Source organism: Pungitius pungitius, chromosome 17, assembly GCF_949316345.1.
Source record: "Pungitius pungitius chromosome 17, fPunPun2.1, whole genome shotgun sequence".
Classification (NCBI taxonomy): domain Eukaryota; kingdom Metazoa; phylum Chordata; class Actinopteri; order Perciformes; family Gasterosteidae; genus Pungitius; species Pungitius pungitius.
The window spans coordinates 8098411-8119245 of NC_084916.1; the positions used below are offsets into that span (position 1 = coordinate 8098411).

The 20835-nt window shown below is 43.1% G+C and overlaps 1 protein-coding gene across 2 annotated transcripts in view; it reads right to left on the reverse strand.

The window, feature by feature from the left end:
* LOC119219174 (solute carrier family 45 member 4) overlaps nt 1–20627 on the reverse strand; it is a 39588-nt gene extending 18961 nt beyond the window's left edge. The window contains exons 1-3 of one of the 2 annotated variants that reach the window (XM_037474131.2): nt 20485–20627; nt 18859–18941; nt 3935–5195 (exon numbers count right to left, since the gene is read on the reverse strand). In XM_037474131.2, the coding sequence (XP_037330028.1) occupies nt 3935–4241 (307 nt within the window). In that variant the 5' untranslated portion in view covers nt 4242–5195; nt 18859–18941; nt 20485–20627. Of the gene's footprint in view, nt 1–3934; nt 5196–18858; nt 18942–20034; nt 20301–20484 lie in introns of those variants that run through there. The other variant, XM_037474130.2, reaches the window with a different exon arrangement.
* Nucleotides 20628–20835: the final 208 nt, after the last annotated feature.

A 20835-nucleotide genomic window follows, 5' to 3' on the forward strand; every position in this document is an offset into this window, starting at 1 on the left:
CCCACTCTGTCCCAGGAATGACTGGGTCAGATTATGGAGATTAGTGCCGGTGTGACATCAAGCCAGTCATTTATATAACCCTGTATTACTCTGTCTGCAAGGTCATCTGCTAGATTAGACCAGCTAAAATGATAGGATCACTCAGTGGATTAAGTAACCTGGGATACTAGCAATGCAAGATCAAGCTGATTTACTGCACAATGAATAGCATGCTACAATTTCATGGAAATCAACATTTTGTGGAATACTGTACAAATGACTGTGGAGCTAAATTGCAGTCATTGACGTGATGTCCCAATGAAAAGTAAGCATTTAAAAAACAACAGATGTCGCAGCTAAAATTGCTAGGATGCAATAAAAAAACTAAATTAATTTATAGCTACAGCATTTTGCAAGTGACCAAACCAGATGGCTGTTTTGCATTGAACTGAATCTACCATTCAGGACTTGAATTTTTGAAGCCTCAGGCACTGACAGCAGAAGAACACTGGTCCATTGTCCATGATGTTGTTACCATTTGGTTAAGTTCAGGGTTTCCTGCATGGCGTTTGTAGCGGAGGGAGGCCCCGCTGCCTGAAGTCAAAAGTAAACATCTACTAAGTACATCGTTTTTGACAACATGCGTCGGGATGTGATGATCATCCAGCCTCAAGATGCAATTATTACTGTCGATGGTGTGTCATACTATGGCCGTTTCATCCATGTAAATTAAATAACGTAACGGTCAAGACACTATTAGAGTAAGCTGAGGTTCTGAATTAATCAGAGGTTATTTCCAGTTGGATTTAGGTAATCTCCTTTAGTAAAGCCAAGCAGGCCTCCAAAGATGGACAACAACGCTGCAGAGCAGCCAGCCCTGGTCGTTTTTTGGAAAGCAAATTGGTTGTTACATGCACAGCAAGTTAGTGAAAAGCAGTCTTTAGGTCACCTTCACACTGTCCGTCGACCCGTTTCCAAAAGAACATTTAAATCTAGATAACAAGTCGAGTTGAAATTGCTTCTTTACATTAGCAGGTTTTCTTCACATGCTTTAAATATGCGTTTTTTAGGCAACAATAGAAGACAGAAAAATGTATTGAAATGATCTTCACCACCCTGAAAGCAATGGTTGAACAAGCAAACCAAGAAGAAGAAGGACAAAACACGCCGTCTGCGCTCTCTGCCTCCTCCTTGCTCAGGTCCTTTTCTTTCCACTCCTAATCATCTCTCTTAATCCCTTTCTCATCATTAACTGAATCGCTCCCTCACTTTAAGCTGCATTGAATCCCTTTTTTAAAAATTCCTTCCTATCTCACACTGGTTTGAAGGAGAAGTGAGACTACGGTGGCGTGGCGTGTGATTGGTCCATCAGCGCTCACGTCTTCAGGGGAAAGCCCGTATCCTCACATGGCTGACTGCTACCAGATCATAAGAGCGCTCTGCATGCTCTCCACACCTTATAAGGTAGACGACTCTTATCCTTTCTCTGGGTTTGTAAATATGAACTTCTTGACCAAACTGTGCCTGCTTCACACTCACTCACACGCACGCGAACAAACTTCTTTTCTCTGACCCCAGTGTTACGGGGCTACAAACACACAATGGTTTCAGTCAGAGCGAGCCAACCAGCAAGTTATCCAGCTAATTCCAGTAGCTACAGTCAGTCTCCAGCACGCATGGAGCATTAACCACACGGAGAGGGGGGAAGGGGAGGGGGGGGGTCGATATTTGTTATCCCATAACTTGGACTGCTGCACAAAAGGTTGGAGGGGGTTTGGTTTTCATCTCACTGGGCCTATTTGTTTGTCTGTTAGCTGGCTTAAACCATGAATTGATCTGCACAAAACCAGCCTTTGTGTGTGAAATGCATTAAGACATATTGCTTCTAAACAGATTCACATGACAAAAAACGAATGGAAATTGCCGCAAAGGATCAATGAAGAAAGAGGAGGTCAAATATTTCCAAAAAGCTGATCCGATAACAGTGACTTTTTTTCTGAAACATTTTTTTAAATTCCATCTCTAATTTATTCCTTTCCAGCCAAAAAACACATTTTACTATATTACATTTGAACACAACATGAGGACTTTATATTTCAAGAAAAGCGCCAACTACACTCATCCGGCATGTGTCCGACAGATGTGTCGTCCACTAGGTGTCATTATCAAGGAAGAAAAGGGAAGCACAAGGGTGTTTATTAACTGTGCAGATCACGCGGGCTCTACAGTGCCTCTGTTGTTGTTGTTCCTGTGTAGAGCTGGTAAATTATATGAAAACGTGAAATTGGATGGGTGCATAAACTCACACACCTGCTGGTATGCGGTAGAGATGATCGGATGCGATCCGAACATGTCCTGCATCTTGCTGGATTCGGGCACAGTGATCTGCAGCTCCTAATTATTGTAGAATTTAAACATGCCGCACTGCGCTCTACTGAATGCACTTCATAATTCATTTGGACAAAAGGCAATCTCTGATCAGTGTAAAAGGTCAGACTGAGCAGCAGCCAATTAGCCCGACATGAAAAGAGAAACATGACGAGATTAACTCTCCAAACCAGTGAAGACTCCAAAATCCCAGCGCAGTCTGTTTTGGTATTAATCATTTCAGTAGACTAATCTGTGGCAGTTGTACCTCTCAGTGTTTCCGAAATCTGCTAAGAGGGGCTCAGACATTTCGTCATCTGAAAAAAGAAAGTTTGGGCAGCTAAACCAGGTCGGAGATCAGAGCCAAAACATGCAGCACCAGCCCTGGTCTGGTCCTGCAGAGGGAGCCGGGCCTGGTGTAAGGTTACAGTGATTGAGATTTCAAAAGACACATTTGGCACATGGAAGGTACCTTTCTTTGGAAATAACAGAAAGTTGGAAATGTTTCAAAGGCTTTCTCCCTCCCCGTGGCGGCTCATCCCCGGTGAGCCTGCCAGAAGCCACGGTGACCACACAGCGCCCTGCCACTCATGTCGCCTCGGTTATGTAAGCTAGGAGATCACACTACGCCACCGAGGGGGGAGGACAGATTCGGAGAAAAAGGCAAGGGACGGGAGAGGGGATTGCATGGGAAGTGACTTTGAATTATAAACAAGGTTACGGCTGTTTCAGCCTTTTATGTCCCCTTTTCTCTCTAACTCCCCTTCTCACTCTCATGAGCTTTGCCTCCTTGCCTCCTTCTTCTCCACCTTTTCACTCTTTACACATTCTCCATCTTCCCTGAGGGCTCCAGTGTACTCTGGACAAAATTGGACTTGTCAAATTTTCTCTCAAAGATGAGGCTAGGTGCAAATCACAAGAATCCCATTGTGATTGGATGTTTGCCCGCCCATCTGTGTGTCTGTGTGTGTGTGTGTGTGTGTGTGTGTGACAGCAAGCTAGATAATCTTCAGACAGATCAAACGGAAGTCCATCTGAACAAGGTGAACAGGACTTGGTGTAAATTTAGCTCTTAAATGCCAGAACAACGTCAGGACCAACAGCATGTCTCCCTGCTCCAAATTAAAAACTATTTTAAGTTTACAGGCACTTTCTAAGAATTGCTTCTTATTCCTATTCCCATGTATCCTGAAAGAAAGAATATACTGGTTACAGCCTCTCCACTGTGACAATTTGTTTCCTTTGTCCTTATAAAAAACTTTTTGACTGTTGGTCGGATAAAACAAGAGATTCGAAGATATCATCTGGAAAATAATTAGCATTTAATAACGCTTAATGGAGCTAAATGAGATAATCGACAATTGTTGGATGTAACCCTAGTTGTGATAGTGATGTTTTTGTGGACTCTGTATAAGAGACATGCTCTTCTTTGTTTGCGGGGGTCGGGCCGGGGTCAGACGGTGTGTAAGGTGGCAGGTGAGAGAAATTTCTTTTGGTATTCATCACTCCCCGTTTGTTGTGAAAATGACAGACTGAATAGTCATTGTAAATCTGCGCGCCGGTGTGTGCACAAAAACTCTCGACTCACCGATCTGCAGCAGCACGGGCGTCACCAGCGCCGTCTCCATGGCGTAGCAGAACTCCCGGCCGAACATCACGGCGCCATGCATCACCCATCGCTTCAGCGGTATGCCTTCCAGCGATCCCTCGCTCGCTGACTCCTCCACCCCTCGACCTCCCGATCCATCCAGCTCACCTCCTCCTCCTCCTCCTCCTCCTCCGTTCCCCTCGTCTGACCCCGATGCCGTGGTGTTTTTGCCATTAACCCCGCCCACCAGAGATCCGACCTGCGTGGCGTCGGCCTCTGTGTTCTGGGGAGGCATGTTGGAGGGCATGCACGCAGTGAGAAAACCAATGCACCCTCCCTCGGACACGCTGAGAGATCACCTTTGGCTACCAAAGAAAATAAATAAAGAGTACTACTCTCACCTTTTTTAAACTACTCGTGTCAAATCACTCGAAGGTTAAAACTGGTAGTGACCTAATCGCAATATTTACAAGCTATAAATTGCAGCATGTGGTAGTAACTTCCTGGTTATATATAAACTTCTGTTAAAGAGCTGAGTGCCAATACCACTATGATAAAACCCCCAAAAATGAAAAAAATGATTAATTTATCTTGGGTCCTGCTAAAACTCAACAAAATAAATGAAGGAAAAACTGGACTATATGTCCACTATGTCAATGTAAAAAAATGAAACAATCAGCAGTATTATGCAGTATTCTCTGAACACGTTGTCCTAAAAACCAACTTGAGCTCCCTAAACGCTGCAGCCTAACTTTAACAAAAGTGTTAATCTGCCTCTCGGCTTTTGAAAAACAAGAAATCAGCTTTCGAGAGGTTTGTAGAAATCCAGAAAAAACAATGGAAGCAGTTGAATTTTCACAGGAAGAGTGTGCGGTACATTCCCAGGGTGAGTTTATGTGTGTTTGTGTGCCTGTGTGTGTGTGTGTGTGTGCGTGCATGTGTGTGTGTATGTACGTGTGTGTGTGTGTGTGTGTGTGTGTGTGTGTGTGTGTGTGTGTGTAGTGTGTGCGTTTATGGCTTTTTTGTCATTGAGGTTTCTCCCCCTTTTTCCTACTGTCTATTACAAGCTGTAAAAATCCATATAGAAGACCATTCAGTAAGTTCCAGAGTCATTTTGGAGATTAAGGGCTGGATTGAGGGCTGAATGACGGAGTGGGTGGGGGCTGGGAGGAGGCCGCCGGGGGAGGGGACAGGAGGATTAAGGCAGGTAGCAAAGGTGGGCGGAGCTCTTCTGAAAATCCCCATCGATTGGCTGATCAATCTGGAGGAAACCACCACCAGGAAGACAGCCAGCGGTTGGAGAAAAGCGGCATTGCAGACATCCCCATTGGTTGGGAGGAGAGATGACCGGAAAAAAGGAAAGAAAAAATCAGAATTAATGAAAGCAATTTCATTTTCAAATTCAGTGACCAGAGGAGGATGCATGTATACAAAAACCACTGGATTCTTCTCAGGTGTAAGTACATGCACGTACAAGGGAAGGCAGACGGTCATTTGACAAAAGAACAATGGAGAAAAGGTGAAGCTACAGCCTGGACGAGCAGTGACGAGATGCACATACATGCTGGGAAAGGACCGGGCTTCTTTAGTAAAAATGGCTGTGGGTGTTTTGATGTGCATCATGTATCAGCGGTTACGCTTAATTTCTTTATCTTATCTTCTTTAGCTGGATAAATTGTCGCAACCCAGAATAGTTGTTTTTGTAAACCATTAAGTGTCAGTATGAACTCACCATTATTCTATCAGACAGTTCCCATCTGTAGCATTTTATTTACATCCAAGTTCCTTTAATAAGCCCCTTTTTTTGTGGACCACTACTTTAGTGAAGACTGTAGGTGGATGGACAAATTGCTCTGGACCTTCCTGCTGAAACACAAGCAGCAATTCCAGTGCATTTGTAAGCAAGTATTTTTTGCTATCGAAAATTGTTATCATTCCTATTGTATGTGAACAAACATATTTCTCACTTCTTACTGCTACTCTGTGATATCTAATCGATGCAGAGAGTTGCAACATGTTTGGCCTCAGTTCAAATACCAAAAAAAGTTAGTAGAACTATGTTGTGCACTGTAAAATACTTTTTGCAAACTGAACAGCAACTTGGGCTTTGCACAGACAATGTCATGGTGATGCTGTGATTATTTTTTATTGTTTTTAAGTTTTCAAAAAGAAAACTTCTGATATTACATGTCTGTGGATAACCTCTAAAAAACGAGTTATTCTACCTGGATTGGCGAGCTGCTTTTCAAAAACAGGTCTGAAACCCAAATACTGTATTTATATTTATTGAACTGCCGAACACTAACTCTTGTGTGACCAGACACCATAAGAGCAAGAGAAAAACCTGGTATTTGTGTTTCATTGGGAAAAGACAACCTACGTGTGTTTCAGATCTGTGAAAGCAAGTTGTGTGAAAGTACCAACACGCTGATAGCACAACTCAAGACACGCACACGCTCCTTTGAAAAGAGTCAATTTTTGCATAGCGCAATCGGTTTGAACACATGATTCATCCTCGCAGACACTCGGACAGTCTTTTAAACTGCACGGGGAGGATGAAAGCACGCAACACATTCATGTTGAGCTACTGTTTCACACAGAGGGTTGTGTGTGTGAGAAGAAATGAGAGATATGTGGACAAAAAAAGAAAAGAAAGAGTAGACTGAAGCATGAAAGCCTTCAGCTAGTAAAAACCCCTCAGAGAAATAGAAAGAGTCTGCATGCGTTCAGTAACATTTCAAGTTACACATCGAAGTGTGTGTTTCTGCACCATGGTCAGTGGATTATGACCCACAGAGACGGCACGTTCGGTCACACCCAACACACATTAATACTAGCCACGTGAATGACACACTCACACAACAGGGCTAAGTGCCTCTTGATTGAGAAGGAAGTAAGAGAGAGAGAGAGAGAGAGGAGATAAAGAGAAGAGGAATGATGGAGGGTTTGACCAGTGGGAAAGTGGGAGGAATAACAAATGAAGAGAAGTTAACATGTGAAGAGGAGATGAAGAACGAGAAGAGACAGACAGATCGAAGAGGGAAGTGGTTGGAAATGTTTGTCTGCCATTACTTGCCGCCTCTGGATTCATCTCTCTTTGCCGCTTTCAGAGCGCTCACATGTCTCCATTAACGTTTGTGATGGTCTTAAGATGGCCATGAATCTTTTATGAACACACCCACACACACAGATGCACACACACACCCCTCCTCACTTTGACCTCACACATTGCAGCAGATTACATAACAAACTCCATAATTTAAAGTAATATATTCATAGAAATAACAAATAAATACATACTAATTAAAAATCTAGATTAGGTAACAAATTAGAGGACTAACCCAGAAAGAACTTCAAAACATCCCTCGGCTGTGAGGCAGAGTACACGATGTGCCGAAGCACCCGAACGGGCAAAAGGTTCTACGACAAGATGTCTCACAAAATGTGAAAAACAAGTGACTCCGAAAAGAGAAAAAAACCTCTTCACTCTCTGCACTACAAATGCACTTAACTCTTTTTAAAAACAGATTGGATACATTCTGGTCAAAATTGTTATCTTTTTGTCATATTATTATTATGTTGTCTGTTGTTGGAGCTTGGTGTGGAGGATTTATATCCTGTAAAAAAATTTAATTAATAAAAGCCTCAAACATCTCTTAAGAACTCAAGTTGAACTCTTCCTCCACGAGGGGTTGGATTTGTTCCCTCAACTAAATTACCACACACAATTGAGAACAATTGTGACATATATAATGTTATAAATCATAAAATTGAGTACATGTACAGGGGGGTACAGGGGGCTCAAGAATGGGAAACAAATGGGATGTGCGTGAATGGGCTAAAGGACATAAAAGAATCACCGTGGCCGTTCTACATAATTCAATCCACAACATACAGCAGTATGAACATCGTTATATTGTACTCTGAAAACACACACACAAAAGAACAGTGAACTCTTTCTATACATATATGCCAGAAGTTCTTAGCATCCTTATCGGGATGGAGGTGGGCTATGAAATAACTCAAAACAAAGCCAAATAAAGTAAATTGGTATCAGAATAAAAACTTACACAAAAGCTAACATTAGTAAGGACAACTGGCATGAGGAAGGGACAGAAGATGCCTGTAAAGTCTTGTCCTCTGTCTTGCAGGTCCACACACACAAGTATTCCGAATCTGTAGACTCACACAACCCAGGTCTATTTTAGCGAGTGTTTAATCAGAACGGATTAAATGGGACACGGTCCTGAAATCAGGGCACGCTCGGCCTTTCCCTTCTTCATCTTCTTCCATCATCTCCCAGTTACATGTTACAGGTAACATAAGCAACCAGACACATCTCATGACTGTACAGGTCAAAGAGCACCAAGTTGAATTGGAAAAGGCTTTGCATTTGTTCCCGTGTATAAAACATTTTGGCTACCACTATGTGACATCACCTATTTCTGTGGAGCATGTAGGAAAATATGTATATAGCTGCAGCAAATGGTGTTTCCTGCTTGCAGCCATTGTGTCAAGTATCTAAAGCCACGCAATATTTAATTGAGCAACGGGCTGGAGCTGTGGAAGCACAACTAACTGGTTACAGCTGACTGATTCATCTGTTAAGCAAGGCGGAGGGGTGCCAAATAAACCCTTGTTTAATCTGAAAAGGAGCAGCCCACTGAGAATAATACCAGAGAGGAGAAAAGCTAAGGGTGTTTAATCCAGAGAATGTTTAAATATTTGCTTAAAAAACACCCCAAATCTCCTATATTATATAGTTAGTTAAATTGAAAGTAATATCTGTGGGTTTTAAATGGACTGGACTGAACAAACAAGGTGAACACATATACATTGTATGACAATATATTGCATTAAGAAGTATGCAGCCTGAATCTCAACATAGCATTGATCGATGGGGACGTTGGTGGCGCATTGAGTAGTGTGGTGCGCTTGGAGCTGAAAGGTTGGCGGTTAGAATCCCGACTGCCCCATGTGCCATGTCAAAGTGTCCTTGAGCAAGACACCTAACCCCTAATTGCTCCCCAATGCAATATGCGTCGCTTTGGATGAAAGCGTCAGCTAAAGGACATGTAATGTAATGTAATCCATTTGGAGCTAAATGTAGATCACATGGTTGAGGACCTCACATACTGCTGTGAATATTTGTGCGCATGGACAGTGAGGGAAGATAAAAGGAGGGGTTATTTGATCCTGCATAAGAGACACTTGACTACAATTTTTGAAGCCCAGACTGATTCACCGAGTTCACTATGAGAGGATAATGGCAGTAGTTACGAGCTTGACCATCGGTGAAAACCAAAGAATCTCCAAACAGTAAAAAACCTCATCTGGTATCAGATGATGTCACTGAAAGCTATATATTGAAACTATTTTTATGTTGACTATATATTTACAGTCTAATTCAATTTGAAATGAGATAAGGCACATTTAGAGCTCTTTGTTAATGTGTTTTCAGTCATTTCCTTGGGAAGGTGCTCCTCGCTGCCAGACGTGGGCCTTATGGTACAACAGAAGCCCTGTTCTACTGGGTATCTAAAAGGGTTACACAGGAGCACATCACTGCGTCACTGCGTATTTGCACCTGGACAGTGTTCATGTGGTACACGACCAGGCCTGCAGCAGGCATGAGAATGTCTGTTTACTCATGTTACCTGTAACATGTAAGGGAGATGAAGGAGGAAGAACAAGAAGAAGAGAAGTGGAGTGGGGGGGAGGGGGGGGGGTGCCGAGCTTGCCCTAATTTCATGCCGGTGTCGCAGGTAATCCGTTCTGAGGCCCCACAATAAACCCTCACTTAAATAGACCTGTGTTACCAGAATTCTTCGAGACACAGGCATCTCCTTTCCCCCCCTCCTGCTGGTTTTCCCCTTGCCTTTTGAATGCGTTTGAATCTTTGTTTTTTGTCCACCTGAGGAATAAAAATGTATTTTTTATCTGGTATTTAACTTCATTCGACTGTTTCCCTGGTCTTAGCCCAGTGTTTTTGCTTTCTTTTCACCATCTCCTCTCCATCCTTCTCAGCTCGCACTGTACAGTGTTTATTTTGACGAGCGGAAAGGCTACGGTGAAATTCTCTATAAGCTGACCTCATGTTACGGACTCACACGCATTCAATAACACACAAAAGCAATAGTGCGACTGAGTAGTGCTACATGTGTACGGACCTGTAATCAGATAGTATTCTCTGTGTGTGTGGGTGTCTGTGTGGAGAAATTCAAGACATCGCTAATGTTTAACCTTTTGGGTCTTCTGTCTTCGTCAGAAAGAGGTAACTCCCGTACAGAGACGCTTCAGTTGCGCTCTCTCTCTCTCTCTCTCTCTCTCTCTCTCTCACACACACACACACACACAATCGGCGGCAAGGAGGACAGTTTCTAGACATCTACACACACAGACAACAGTGTAAACAAGGCAAGGCAATCACTTCAACATTGTCATGCTGCCGGTGATATTCCTGTGAAAAAGAACCATTTTCCCAGCTTTAGGAGGCAGATGGCAGGGATGAGAACCAGAGAGAGAGAGAGATGGATGTGTGCGTTATGGTGCAGTGCTGCTGCAGTGCAGAGAGTAATGGGGGGGGGGGGGGGGGGGGGTTAAATCTCTTACTACTTGACACTGGGCTGTATATGGCTGTAGTGGAAGGTTATGAATATCACATTATGTACCTGCTGCTCACATCCTGTATGCGCACTCTCTCACACGTGCACACAGACATTCAAGCATATACATACTTTTCACCTGTTTAGACACAACTTTCCAACACATTTTCATTGTGATGCACCCGTGCTGCATAATGGTGAGCACAGGTGACAAAAGTCAAACACAATTAAAGCACAGGTGTCACCACTTGAACACAACAACTCAAAATTGATCACACTTGTAGCTAATGATGTGAGGGAACATATACAGTAAGCCAGTTCAGAGAGCACTGGTTTGTGAGGCCCAACAATGGATAGAAATCTGAGAGGAAGAGTTTGTGTGAGAGGTGGTCAGCGAAGAACAGTAATTTCTGATGAAATCAGAGCTACTGGGATTGACAATGTTCTTGTCCATGGTATGAGCATGAGGGAGGCTGGACAAAGGGTACAACCAAACATCAATAGATTCACTGTGTCCACCATAATCCGCTAAGATTTAGAGAAGAGAACAGGTAATTACCATTTTATATGAATGAATATATGTTTCAGTACATCACTGTACCAATGTACTGTAGTATTGTAGTGGAGGGTCTAACTGTTTGGAGGCCTAGTATTCCATGTACATTTTGATGTTTTCTTTTTGTAGAATTGAAAGACTGCCACATGGGGGTGGGAGGACAGGTATGTTCTCCCCACACCAAGAGACCCTAATTGTTGATATGGTCCGTCAGAACAATGACATTAAAATGAGTGAAATTCCGCAGATCATTCAGGACCATGTAGATTTTGAGGGTATCAACAGTGTCAGCCTCTCTACTGTTGGTCGTGAAGCTGGGTTTAATCTCACCAAAAGGAGGAGAGGCCGTAATGTGATTGGCCATCGGGCCATTGTTGGTGTTCCTGGGCAGCGTGGTGGCAATGTCACATTATGAGCTGCCATCGGCAATCATGGGGTTGTCCACCATCATGCCAACCTGGGACCCTATAACACTCACCAGCTCCTCATTTTCCTCAATCACATGCGAGATGCTCTGTTAGGACAGCAGGATGAGCATCCCATCTATGTTGTTGTTTGGGACAATGTGAGTTTTCACAGAGCCCTCCAGGTTAGAGTTCAATATGAACCAAGGTTTTTATCAATCTTTGCCTTCCACCGTACTCCCCTTTCCTAAACCCCATTGAGGAATTATTCTCCTCATGGCGGTGGAAGGTATATGAACGTCAACCTTACACCAGGGTAAATCTCCTGACATAGGTGTGGAGGCACGCCAAGTCTGGATACAGCATGCCAGGTTTTTTCCCCCCCCCCGTTGCCTGGCCAGACAAAATGTGGCCTGTGATGTGGATGCAGTCCTATGGCCTGACCCAGTACGGATACATGATGCTGTGGCTGAGTAATGCACTTATTTGTATATTTGTGTACATTTTTGTACTTTTCTTTACATGGGCTTACTGAACACAAGCGGCAAACGCATAAGATTTCTGTTTGTTTTTACAAGTGCTAAATGCACACACAGGTTTTTAATGTTGAGCAACATGCATCGAGTTTATTGACCCAAATCTAGCCGTAACAAATCAAGACCAAGCCCTGACAAAAGTTTCCATCCTGGTTTCCATTTAGGTTTGAAAACACAATTTCCCGTAGACTTAAATTGGGAACGGAACAATGAGATTGGGTATCTTCAACCAAAAGTCTTTAATCAAACTACAAACACAATAAAATAAGAACCTAAAATGTTCCAGAACAGCCACTGTCAAAATGACAAAACCACAATACAGAATACCAAATCCCTTTGTTTGCTATGTGTCATCAAGTATGCACAGGCATAGAGCTACATGTGGTAGTATCTCACAGCTACAATATATTCCACTTAGCAAGAAGGAATTAGGTGGCAAAATGGCTGCAAAGCTTCCAATATAATCAAATATACTAACTTTACTACTACTAATACTAACTTTAACCATTTGGTTCATTAAAAAGGAAACAGAGTCCTAACGGATTTGGAGTCTCATAAACAAGTTGTTGGAATTTGGAATGGTCGTAGCAACGAGGGTGTGTCTACAATAACAGATGCAGCCTTCTGCATGTGGTTCAGGTCTGTTTTCTGTGGCAGGAACAGAGGTGAGGAAGAGGAAGAGGAGGAGAGGTCTCTGCTCCCTGTCAGGTCATCTGGCTTTGCAGCCGCTAAATAGCTCCGTCATCTCTGTGTTTATTTCTAGCCCCTGCAAATAGGTTAGCTCACACTCAAAGGGGACCAGAGTCTAATGAGAAAAACAGTGCAACAGCATTAGTTTGTAAGCAACAGGAGACCTTCCTTCTCTGTGGAGGTCATCTACACACACACACACACACAAACACACACTCACGCCCCATTATTTCAAAGCCCCACCCGCTCATCTGAGCCCGTCTAGACGGGAGGCGTCTATGTAGTTGCTAGTGTCTAGTAGATCTAGTATCTTTTTTACATAACCTGCTGAACCACACACCTGTTTTATTCCCTAACTCGCATGTTGAAGACTTCTTATGTAAAAACGCTGTGTCGACGCCGGCTGGTCTAAATGTCTGAAGTTGGTTACGGCGAGGTCTTGACAAGCTGCTGACAGGAGCCATGGCCTACTTCTACACCGGAGTCCCATTACTGGCTGAGTCCCTACACACACACACACACACCTAAAACCTCATCTGAGCCCTCTCTAACTACAGTACCCCCTTCCCAACATCATATTACTGCACCCTCCCCCCCCACGTGCATCCTGTCTGTCAGACCCCGGGGCCTCTCCTCTTTTAGACGGACTGTGCATACGTGTGTGTGTGTGTGTGTCAGTTTACATGTATATGTAGCCTCTCGAGGCTTTCACCCACCACAAGACAAACAGGAAATGCAGAGAAAACAACTAAAAGGAGGTAAAAACCAATCCACTTAATGTATCTGGATATTTTTGACTGGGTTTCTTCAGTGTCATAAGGACGCATCTATTCAGCTTTTTCAGTACCCGATACCAATACCTTCACGGAAGTAACGGAGGTTGTTGTTTTCCGTGTGAGCCGACATCCCACTTCTCTGAAACATTGCGTTACAAACGTCCAATAACGACACACACACACACACACACACACACACACACACACACACACACACACACACACACATGGTTGATGCTGATAAAGGCCAACTGACATCAACTACATCAAACTGCTTAAACCCCCCACACTAGGGTTGTCCCGATACCAAAATTCTGACTTCGATACTATACCTGGCAAAATATTCCGATACTCGATACTTTGATACGATACCACAAATAAGATACTGGAATATTTATCTACACTCCCTCCTACTGCTACAAGTTCCAAAAAGAACACAAGTTAGGTTATTTAACACAAACTATACATATCATTTGTCATTATGGGTTGTTGTGTGTAGAATGTTGAGGAAAATAATGAATTTAATCCATTTTGGAATAAGGCTGTAACATAACAAAATGTGGAAAAAGTGAAGCGCTGTGAATACTTTCCGGATGCACTGTATATGACTATATGACTACATAGTTATTTCCATAAGTATGAATTACATAATTTTACAGATGCATGTTTGAGGTGGGAAAAAAACTAAAGCTATGTGGATTGGGTACATTAAAGATGGACACATAATCAAAGGGCAATTTCTCCCCTTTATTGAAAAACCACAATGAAAATTGTATCTAGTGTGTATTATCTTGTAAAATTTTGTGTGCATTCTGACCTCAGGATCATAGAGGCCCACATGAGTGAAACTGTAGGTCATTTTGCATGTTTATATTTCTGCTCGACTATTCAGTAACTTATTTGCCATCTTGCTTTGTCTTGTGTTGCACTTGCTTGATGTTTGACTGTTAGGAAAGTTGTTGTCCAAACCAACAAACACCGTCGGCGAGGTTGGAGATGAACCAGCGCAGATTGTGTTTTTAGCGGGAGACGCAAAAGCGTGTGAGTTACACGGGGAAACTGTGAGAGGTGGCAGCCTGTAGCTGTGTTAGCTTGACAACAACTTTCCTAACAGTCAAACATCAGCAAATGCAACACAAGACCAAGCAGACGTGCTCTTTTACCCGAACATTTCCCCTTTTTGAGACCAGAAAAAGGCGTAAAATAATTAATACTTCGTATCTAAAGTATTTCTAAAGTCACTTCTGGCATCTTTTCTTTCAACAAGCCGAGGACGGTCGGCAACAGCTCCTGCACATGAGGACATGTGCCTAGATGACTCTGTGAGTGACGGCTGCCTGTTGCATGTGAGCAGGAAGCCCCGCCCACCCAGTCAATGCGTGCAAGCCGGACAGGGAGCGGAACACTGAGTGCGCTCTGAGTGCGCTTTTTTAATAAAGTACCGGTACTAAAAATAGTCAGAACCGTACCGTTTTAAACTTAAGGGTACCGCGGTACCTTTCTAGTACCGGTACACCGTCCAACCCTCACACACACACATACACACACACACAAACTGGCGCTGCAGTAAGGATTACATGATACAGAAATAAATATTCATATTATTAACACACCAACGTTATAATAAAAGTTTAGGTGCAGTATTGCAAGATCGGCTGTGCTTTAACCACAGAGGAACATCTTGTTCTGTATAATTGCCTCTTGTCAAGCTGCTGGAAATGAATGACCATAAAAGAAGTCCTTGTTACAATGCAATAGCGGATACAAGTGCATTTATTCCCCTTTTTCGTGTTTTGTTTTGTTCCTCTGCTCACGTGTTGCTTCATTTCGAGCAGGTGAGGAATGTGGATTGGTACATGGCACTGTTTGGTGATTTGGTGACAATACACTCCAAGGTAAAACATGAGAATGCAATTCATGTGTTTTCAATTAAAAGTGATGGCAGGTCAACACTAGAGACTTGTTGTCATGTATTATCACACGTTTCCACCAAAGTGCTTTATGAGCATGCAAATTCTAGGAGGCCGCAATAAAATGTCCCCGTGGCTGCACTCCATCCCACAAATGAAACAACACAACTGCATAACAGAGAATGAAAGAGAATCAAGTGTTTACCAGCACAAGTGACACACTAACGTCCCACTGAGTACGGTCGATGAGTGCTTCCCTAAATGAAAACGTGGCACTGGGCTGTACAGTAAAGGTTGTGTTATGTTAAATGTAAACAGCCAATTGTGTAGATTCTTCTTAGGCAATTTGATATTCTTTCTCCCTAAATACCTTACCGCCGGTCTACCATCCCCTATTGCACTCACATTTTACATCATTACGTCATATTAAAATAAATATCTGTGGATTTTAAGTGTGACACACATATTTTCCCTCTTCACAAACATTTTGTTGAGCCAATTGTTGGTCATTTAAACAATAAAAAGTAATCATGAACAAAGGTAATCAAGTTTTTAGCCTACTAAACATTTGATGCACAGCTAAAATAAATTGGTCTTGAGATACATGTGTGACAAGTAGTCCAGGGACAGGATGAGTGAAGATGGGAATTGAAATTGGACAAATATGACAAAACCCCAAAAAGATGCCTTGAAGAGACAAGTTTCATGACTTTTTCTCAGTTCAGTTCTCCTTCAGAGTGAAAAATGGCTTTGGACAGAACTTTTGAAGGGAGAAAACTATTACTGATGATGTTTTAAAACTTACAACAAATCAACCACAAGCTGAAGAGGACAAATGGCTGCGTACTGAGGGTGAAGCCAGTCTGTTGGTGCTTTTCATGCTATCTGAGCTCATCGGAACCTTGCCATAGATTTTGGTGTTGTTTTTTTCGTTCAATACAAAAGTAAATTGTGAGTTGTGCAGCAACAACGGGCTGCTGGTTCAAATCTTTGACAGGGAAGATTGGGAATGGCAATGGGATACTTGCATTGCTTTGTAGGTAAAGCAGGTTGTTTCTTCACATGTGATGTTTAACACATCTAAAAGGAGCATTTCACACCTCAGACTATATTTCGCACTAAATGACAGATGAAATGTAAGACGCCAGTGTAAACTAGATGATTGAATTTAGCACAGGAGGTACTCTTAAGAAGTTTATGGTGATTCCTTACCAGCTTCTTCATTCCAATTCAATGACTATTTCAAAGTAGGTTAAAAAATTGGACACAAGGTACAAATAAGAAGACAACAAAAGAAAGAAAGGGGCAGAAAAAGGAGAAATTGTGCAAAAGATCTGACAGGAGAACCAGCAAACAAAGTGTAAGGTCTCTATTCTTAGAAGGCGTCTTTTGTTATTGACGATGTCTCTGGACAGTGAGAGCATGTCCTCCAACTCAAAGCCAGGGCTAAATGCAGTACAGCCACCTGATATTGACTTTGACAACATTCCAACACCAGATAAACCAACCAGTCATGCAGGAAGGGCTCCCAATACTCCACTACAATAATAAGAAACAACCACGCACATGTCTATTAACCCAGTGATGGATCAAACCAGTTTCTTTCATAGATATCCACGTTAGCCTGCTGTGGGACAGAACGTTCAGGGAGGCTAACTTGGCAAAGCTAGGAGCCCGAGTGAAAAGGGTTGTCCCTTTTTTCCCCACCTAGAAAGTAAACAATCCACCAGACTTGTGAAAGGCAGTGCTGGGGGTTTGAATGTCGAATGCTGCGTCTTCAAAACAAAAAACAGCCTTTATAAGAGCAACACGTACTGTATATGTGTGTCTGTGCATGTGTAAGATCTGATAGAGATATGGCAGGCTATTGATGGCACTGAAGTAAGTGAGATGACAAACAGACACACGCGCACACACTCACAGACAACTCGCTCTTTGAACAGGGAGATGGAAAAATACAAAACATTTTCTTTCCCCTCACTCTTTCTCAGGTTTGTGCACAAAAACTTCCCAGCAGTGGGAAATGGGTTATCTACACACAGGATCAGGGCTCAGGATACAAAGCCAGCTGTGTGTGTGTGTGTGTTTTGATGGAAAAAAGAGAGAAAGGCAAACATAAAAAAGGGACAGTGTTAGGTAGACACTTCAAACTAAACGTATTCCTGCTGTTATAAGTCCAAATTAAAGGCAAGTAAACAAGTAAAGTTTGTGTCCGGCATGTTCTGCCTCGTGATCTCTGTGTACCTCCATGTTTCCTTCATGTTCTTTTTGGAGGTTTGGTGTGGCATTGTGACCTTTACCGACCCTTCTGCCAAGCAGAGAGTGGGTGAGGACTCAAGTAACGAGTAGGTTGCATCATAAGAGTCTGAAATCTCTGTTGAGGCCTAGCTTCTTGTTTTAAGGAACCTGCAGCAGCGTCGGCTCCCACAGAGATTCTCAAGCTCCGTCCTGCTGTGTGGAAACCATTAAAGTAACAGATCCCGAGTCACTATACCCGTGTTGGCTCATGGCACAGTATTTAATGGCACTCCTATAACATGCCAAAGTCAGTTTGGAATTCGATGCATTTTGTGAGCCATAGTTTGACCTATTAAAACATCAATTTTTCAAAGTAATGCTCCCGCACTGATTTGTTTATAATTCAGTTGCAAACCGCAAGCACGCCCACACTTACCCATCCTAAATATACACACACGTGTTTGGTTGGGTGCCTCTACCCAGAGACTGGTAGGAAGCACAGTGGGAATAATGCATGACTTGTTCTTCAAGTTGAGATGCAAAGGAAGCAAACTGAGACATTATTCACAGGTTGTGTGGAGAAATATAATCCAGTTCTGCATGAAAAATATTTGAATATATATATATATATATTAGGAAAATTATGTATGCATATGGCGCTATCTGCCGTGTGCTCTGTTTGCACAACATCTTTGCAAATGCCGATTTAAGTTCATAAGTGTGTGCGTTCATGTGACTGCACGCTCGTGACCAAATGCGTCTGGTCTGTAATAACCCGCCGCAGGCTCAGCACCAGACGACCGTCAGCAAACATTTCATCAAGAGGAAGTTGGCCGCTTTCACTTCAGCTAAAACCTGCCGTAGTCCGGCACGGCCGCGTCGCCTCGAAAGCAAGAGGCGGACACCAGGAGATGCCATTTTTTTAAGGAAGAAGTGTGACCAGTTGAGAAATTAAATCCAAAACCATCACACACTGCACATCTATTCAGCATCGTTCTGCACGTGTTGTTTTTCCACCACAATAGAAGCTCATGGGACTTGAAAGAAAAACAGAGGAAGGACATACGTTGGACATTAAGATTCGTCTTTGGGTTTTTGTGCTGATTTACTGAACCAAACACCAAAATAACAGACCCCAGGAGGACTGTTGAATACACTCAGTGTGAAAAGAAGGAAAGGGTATTTTCTCCTTGTGCATGCGGCACTCACCAAAAGGCCTTGAAAGCTTCATAGATGACGCCGAGACTTTGCCAATTTGAACCACGCTGCAATTTTGAGCCCTGCAGTCGTACCTGAACACACAAAATTCCAAAGAAAGCACAGTTAGTCATGTTTTAACATAATACAATACCTTTATAACACACTTATCAAAACAGAGTTACATAACATATTAACAAATAAAAATGCAGCCATAACCAGACCAAAAAAGACTAAAAACCATTCCACATATTTGAAAGGCAGCGAGGCCACAGTGATATGTAGGCTAGGCTACGGCACATTGGATCAATACAGCACCCTACATCACACCAAATGCACACGTCCGCTCCTCATCCCTCACACGCATGAAAATAAACCAGTGTCTGCCAAAAAATTAGAACACGCTCAAAACACTACACGTGAAGTCTCTCCCTCGTCCCTCTGCACCTGTTATTGGATGGAGCCGATACCACATGGCATGCTGAATCACAGGAATGTGCGCAGAATGCTTCAAACACACCTGATAGAAAATCTGTGTAAATTGTATCAACAAGGCTGGGAAAAAAACAGGATGTATGATGTTTTCCTTAAAGCAAAGGAGGCATGTCGTTAAGAGGTTTATGTCACTGAAACAATACCTGTTACAGTTACACACTAAATCCTAAACATCTGAAATATATTGAAAATGATCAATCTAATGATTGATTAATTTATAGAATTAATATTTTTAACAAACGCTGTGCTCTCGTTCCGATGAGGACTCAAATATCTGAACCGGGTTTCGGAGACAAAGAGACGACGTGGTTTCGGAAACCCATATTCTAATAAACAAAACCGCTGTACTTTCACATATTCATATAAATGAGGCCTGATGAATTCGCTTTACAAAAGAATGACCCCAGTGACCTTCATGCAGTGAGGCGTTCAGTTTATCAATGGACACTACCATAGGTAGTCGCGACCGAAACAGTGACGATACGGATGGTGCATCGACTGATCGACTAATCATTTTAGCCCCAAAGCGTCTTCGGTTAATAACCTGAAGGCAGAGGACACCAAAACCTGACCTGTCGACATGGAGACGCACCGACCCACACAGATGAATAGTTGACAACAACAGCAGGGAACTCCTCAAATTGTTTTGTCCATCGTTGAGCTGCGGAGCCCGCAATGCGATAGCAAACATACCTGTCCCCGTGGTGCTCTCATGACACACAGGTGCATTAAAAGTCAAATGCTGCTTCCTGCTGATTAGCAAAAGACGCGCGGATGGAGGAAATGAGGCTTAGTTTATTTTTCCAAACTGCAACCCTTGACGCCTCTTACGTGCTTTCCCAAAGCGGATTTACATTCAAACGCCATCCAGAAAGCCTACTTATAAACACGTTATAATCAGAGCAGCCTAATCACGCAACCTGACCCGTGCCGGCTCTGTCTGCAGCCTCTCTTCTCCCTTTTTTTTTTTTTTTTACACGGGCCTTTCGCAAAGTACTGTACCCCCCTCCTCCTGCTCCCCCCTCCCTCCCTCCCTCCCTCCCTCCTCCTCCTCCTCTCCTCTCCGCAGCAGCAGCAGCAACCTGAGATGCTGTGTACTCCGGAGCGGACCTTCCTCGGCGGAATGATAATAAATGTCCTCACCTCGCCGGCTCGTGTCAGCCCGCTGGCTCCCGGTGCGCGTCGGACGGTCGCTGGTCTGTGCGGCGGCTTGTGCTGCATAGGTCCGTCCGCCACCGCTGCTGCAACTGAAGCCAACGGGGCTTTAAATACGCCTTTAAAGGAATAGCCGTCGGAAGGAGAAGCGGAACGCTGACTTCCGCTGACGTAGAGGGTAATTTGCATTTAAAGGGGCGGGGCGACGGTGGCAGTGTGAGAAAAAAAAGGAAAAGAAGAGGAGCCGGGAGGATGGATTTTGGGTGAAAACCGTTGTGTTCTGTTACAGAAAGTAGTAACTACCTTTGTTCGACTGTAGTTTCGAGTTATTTAAATGTC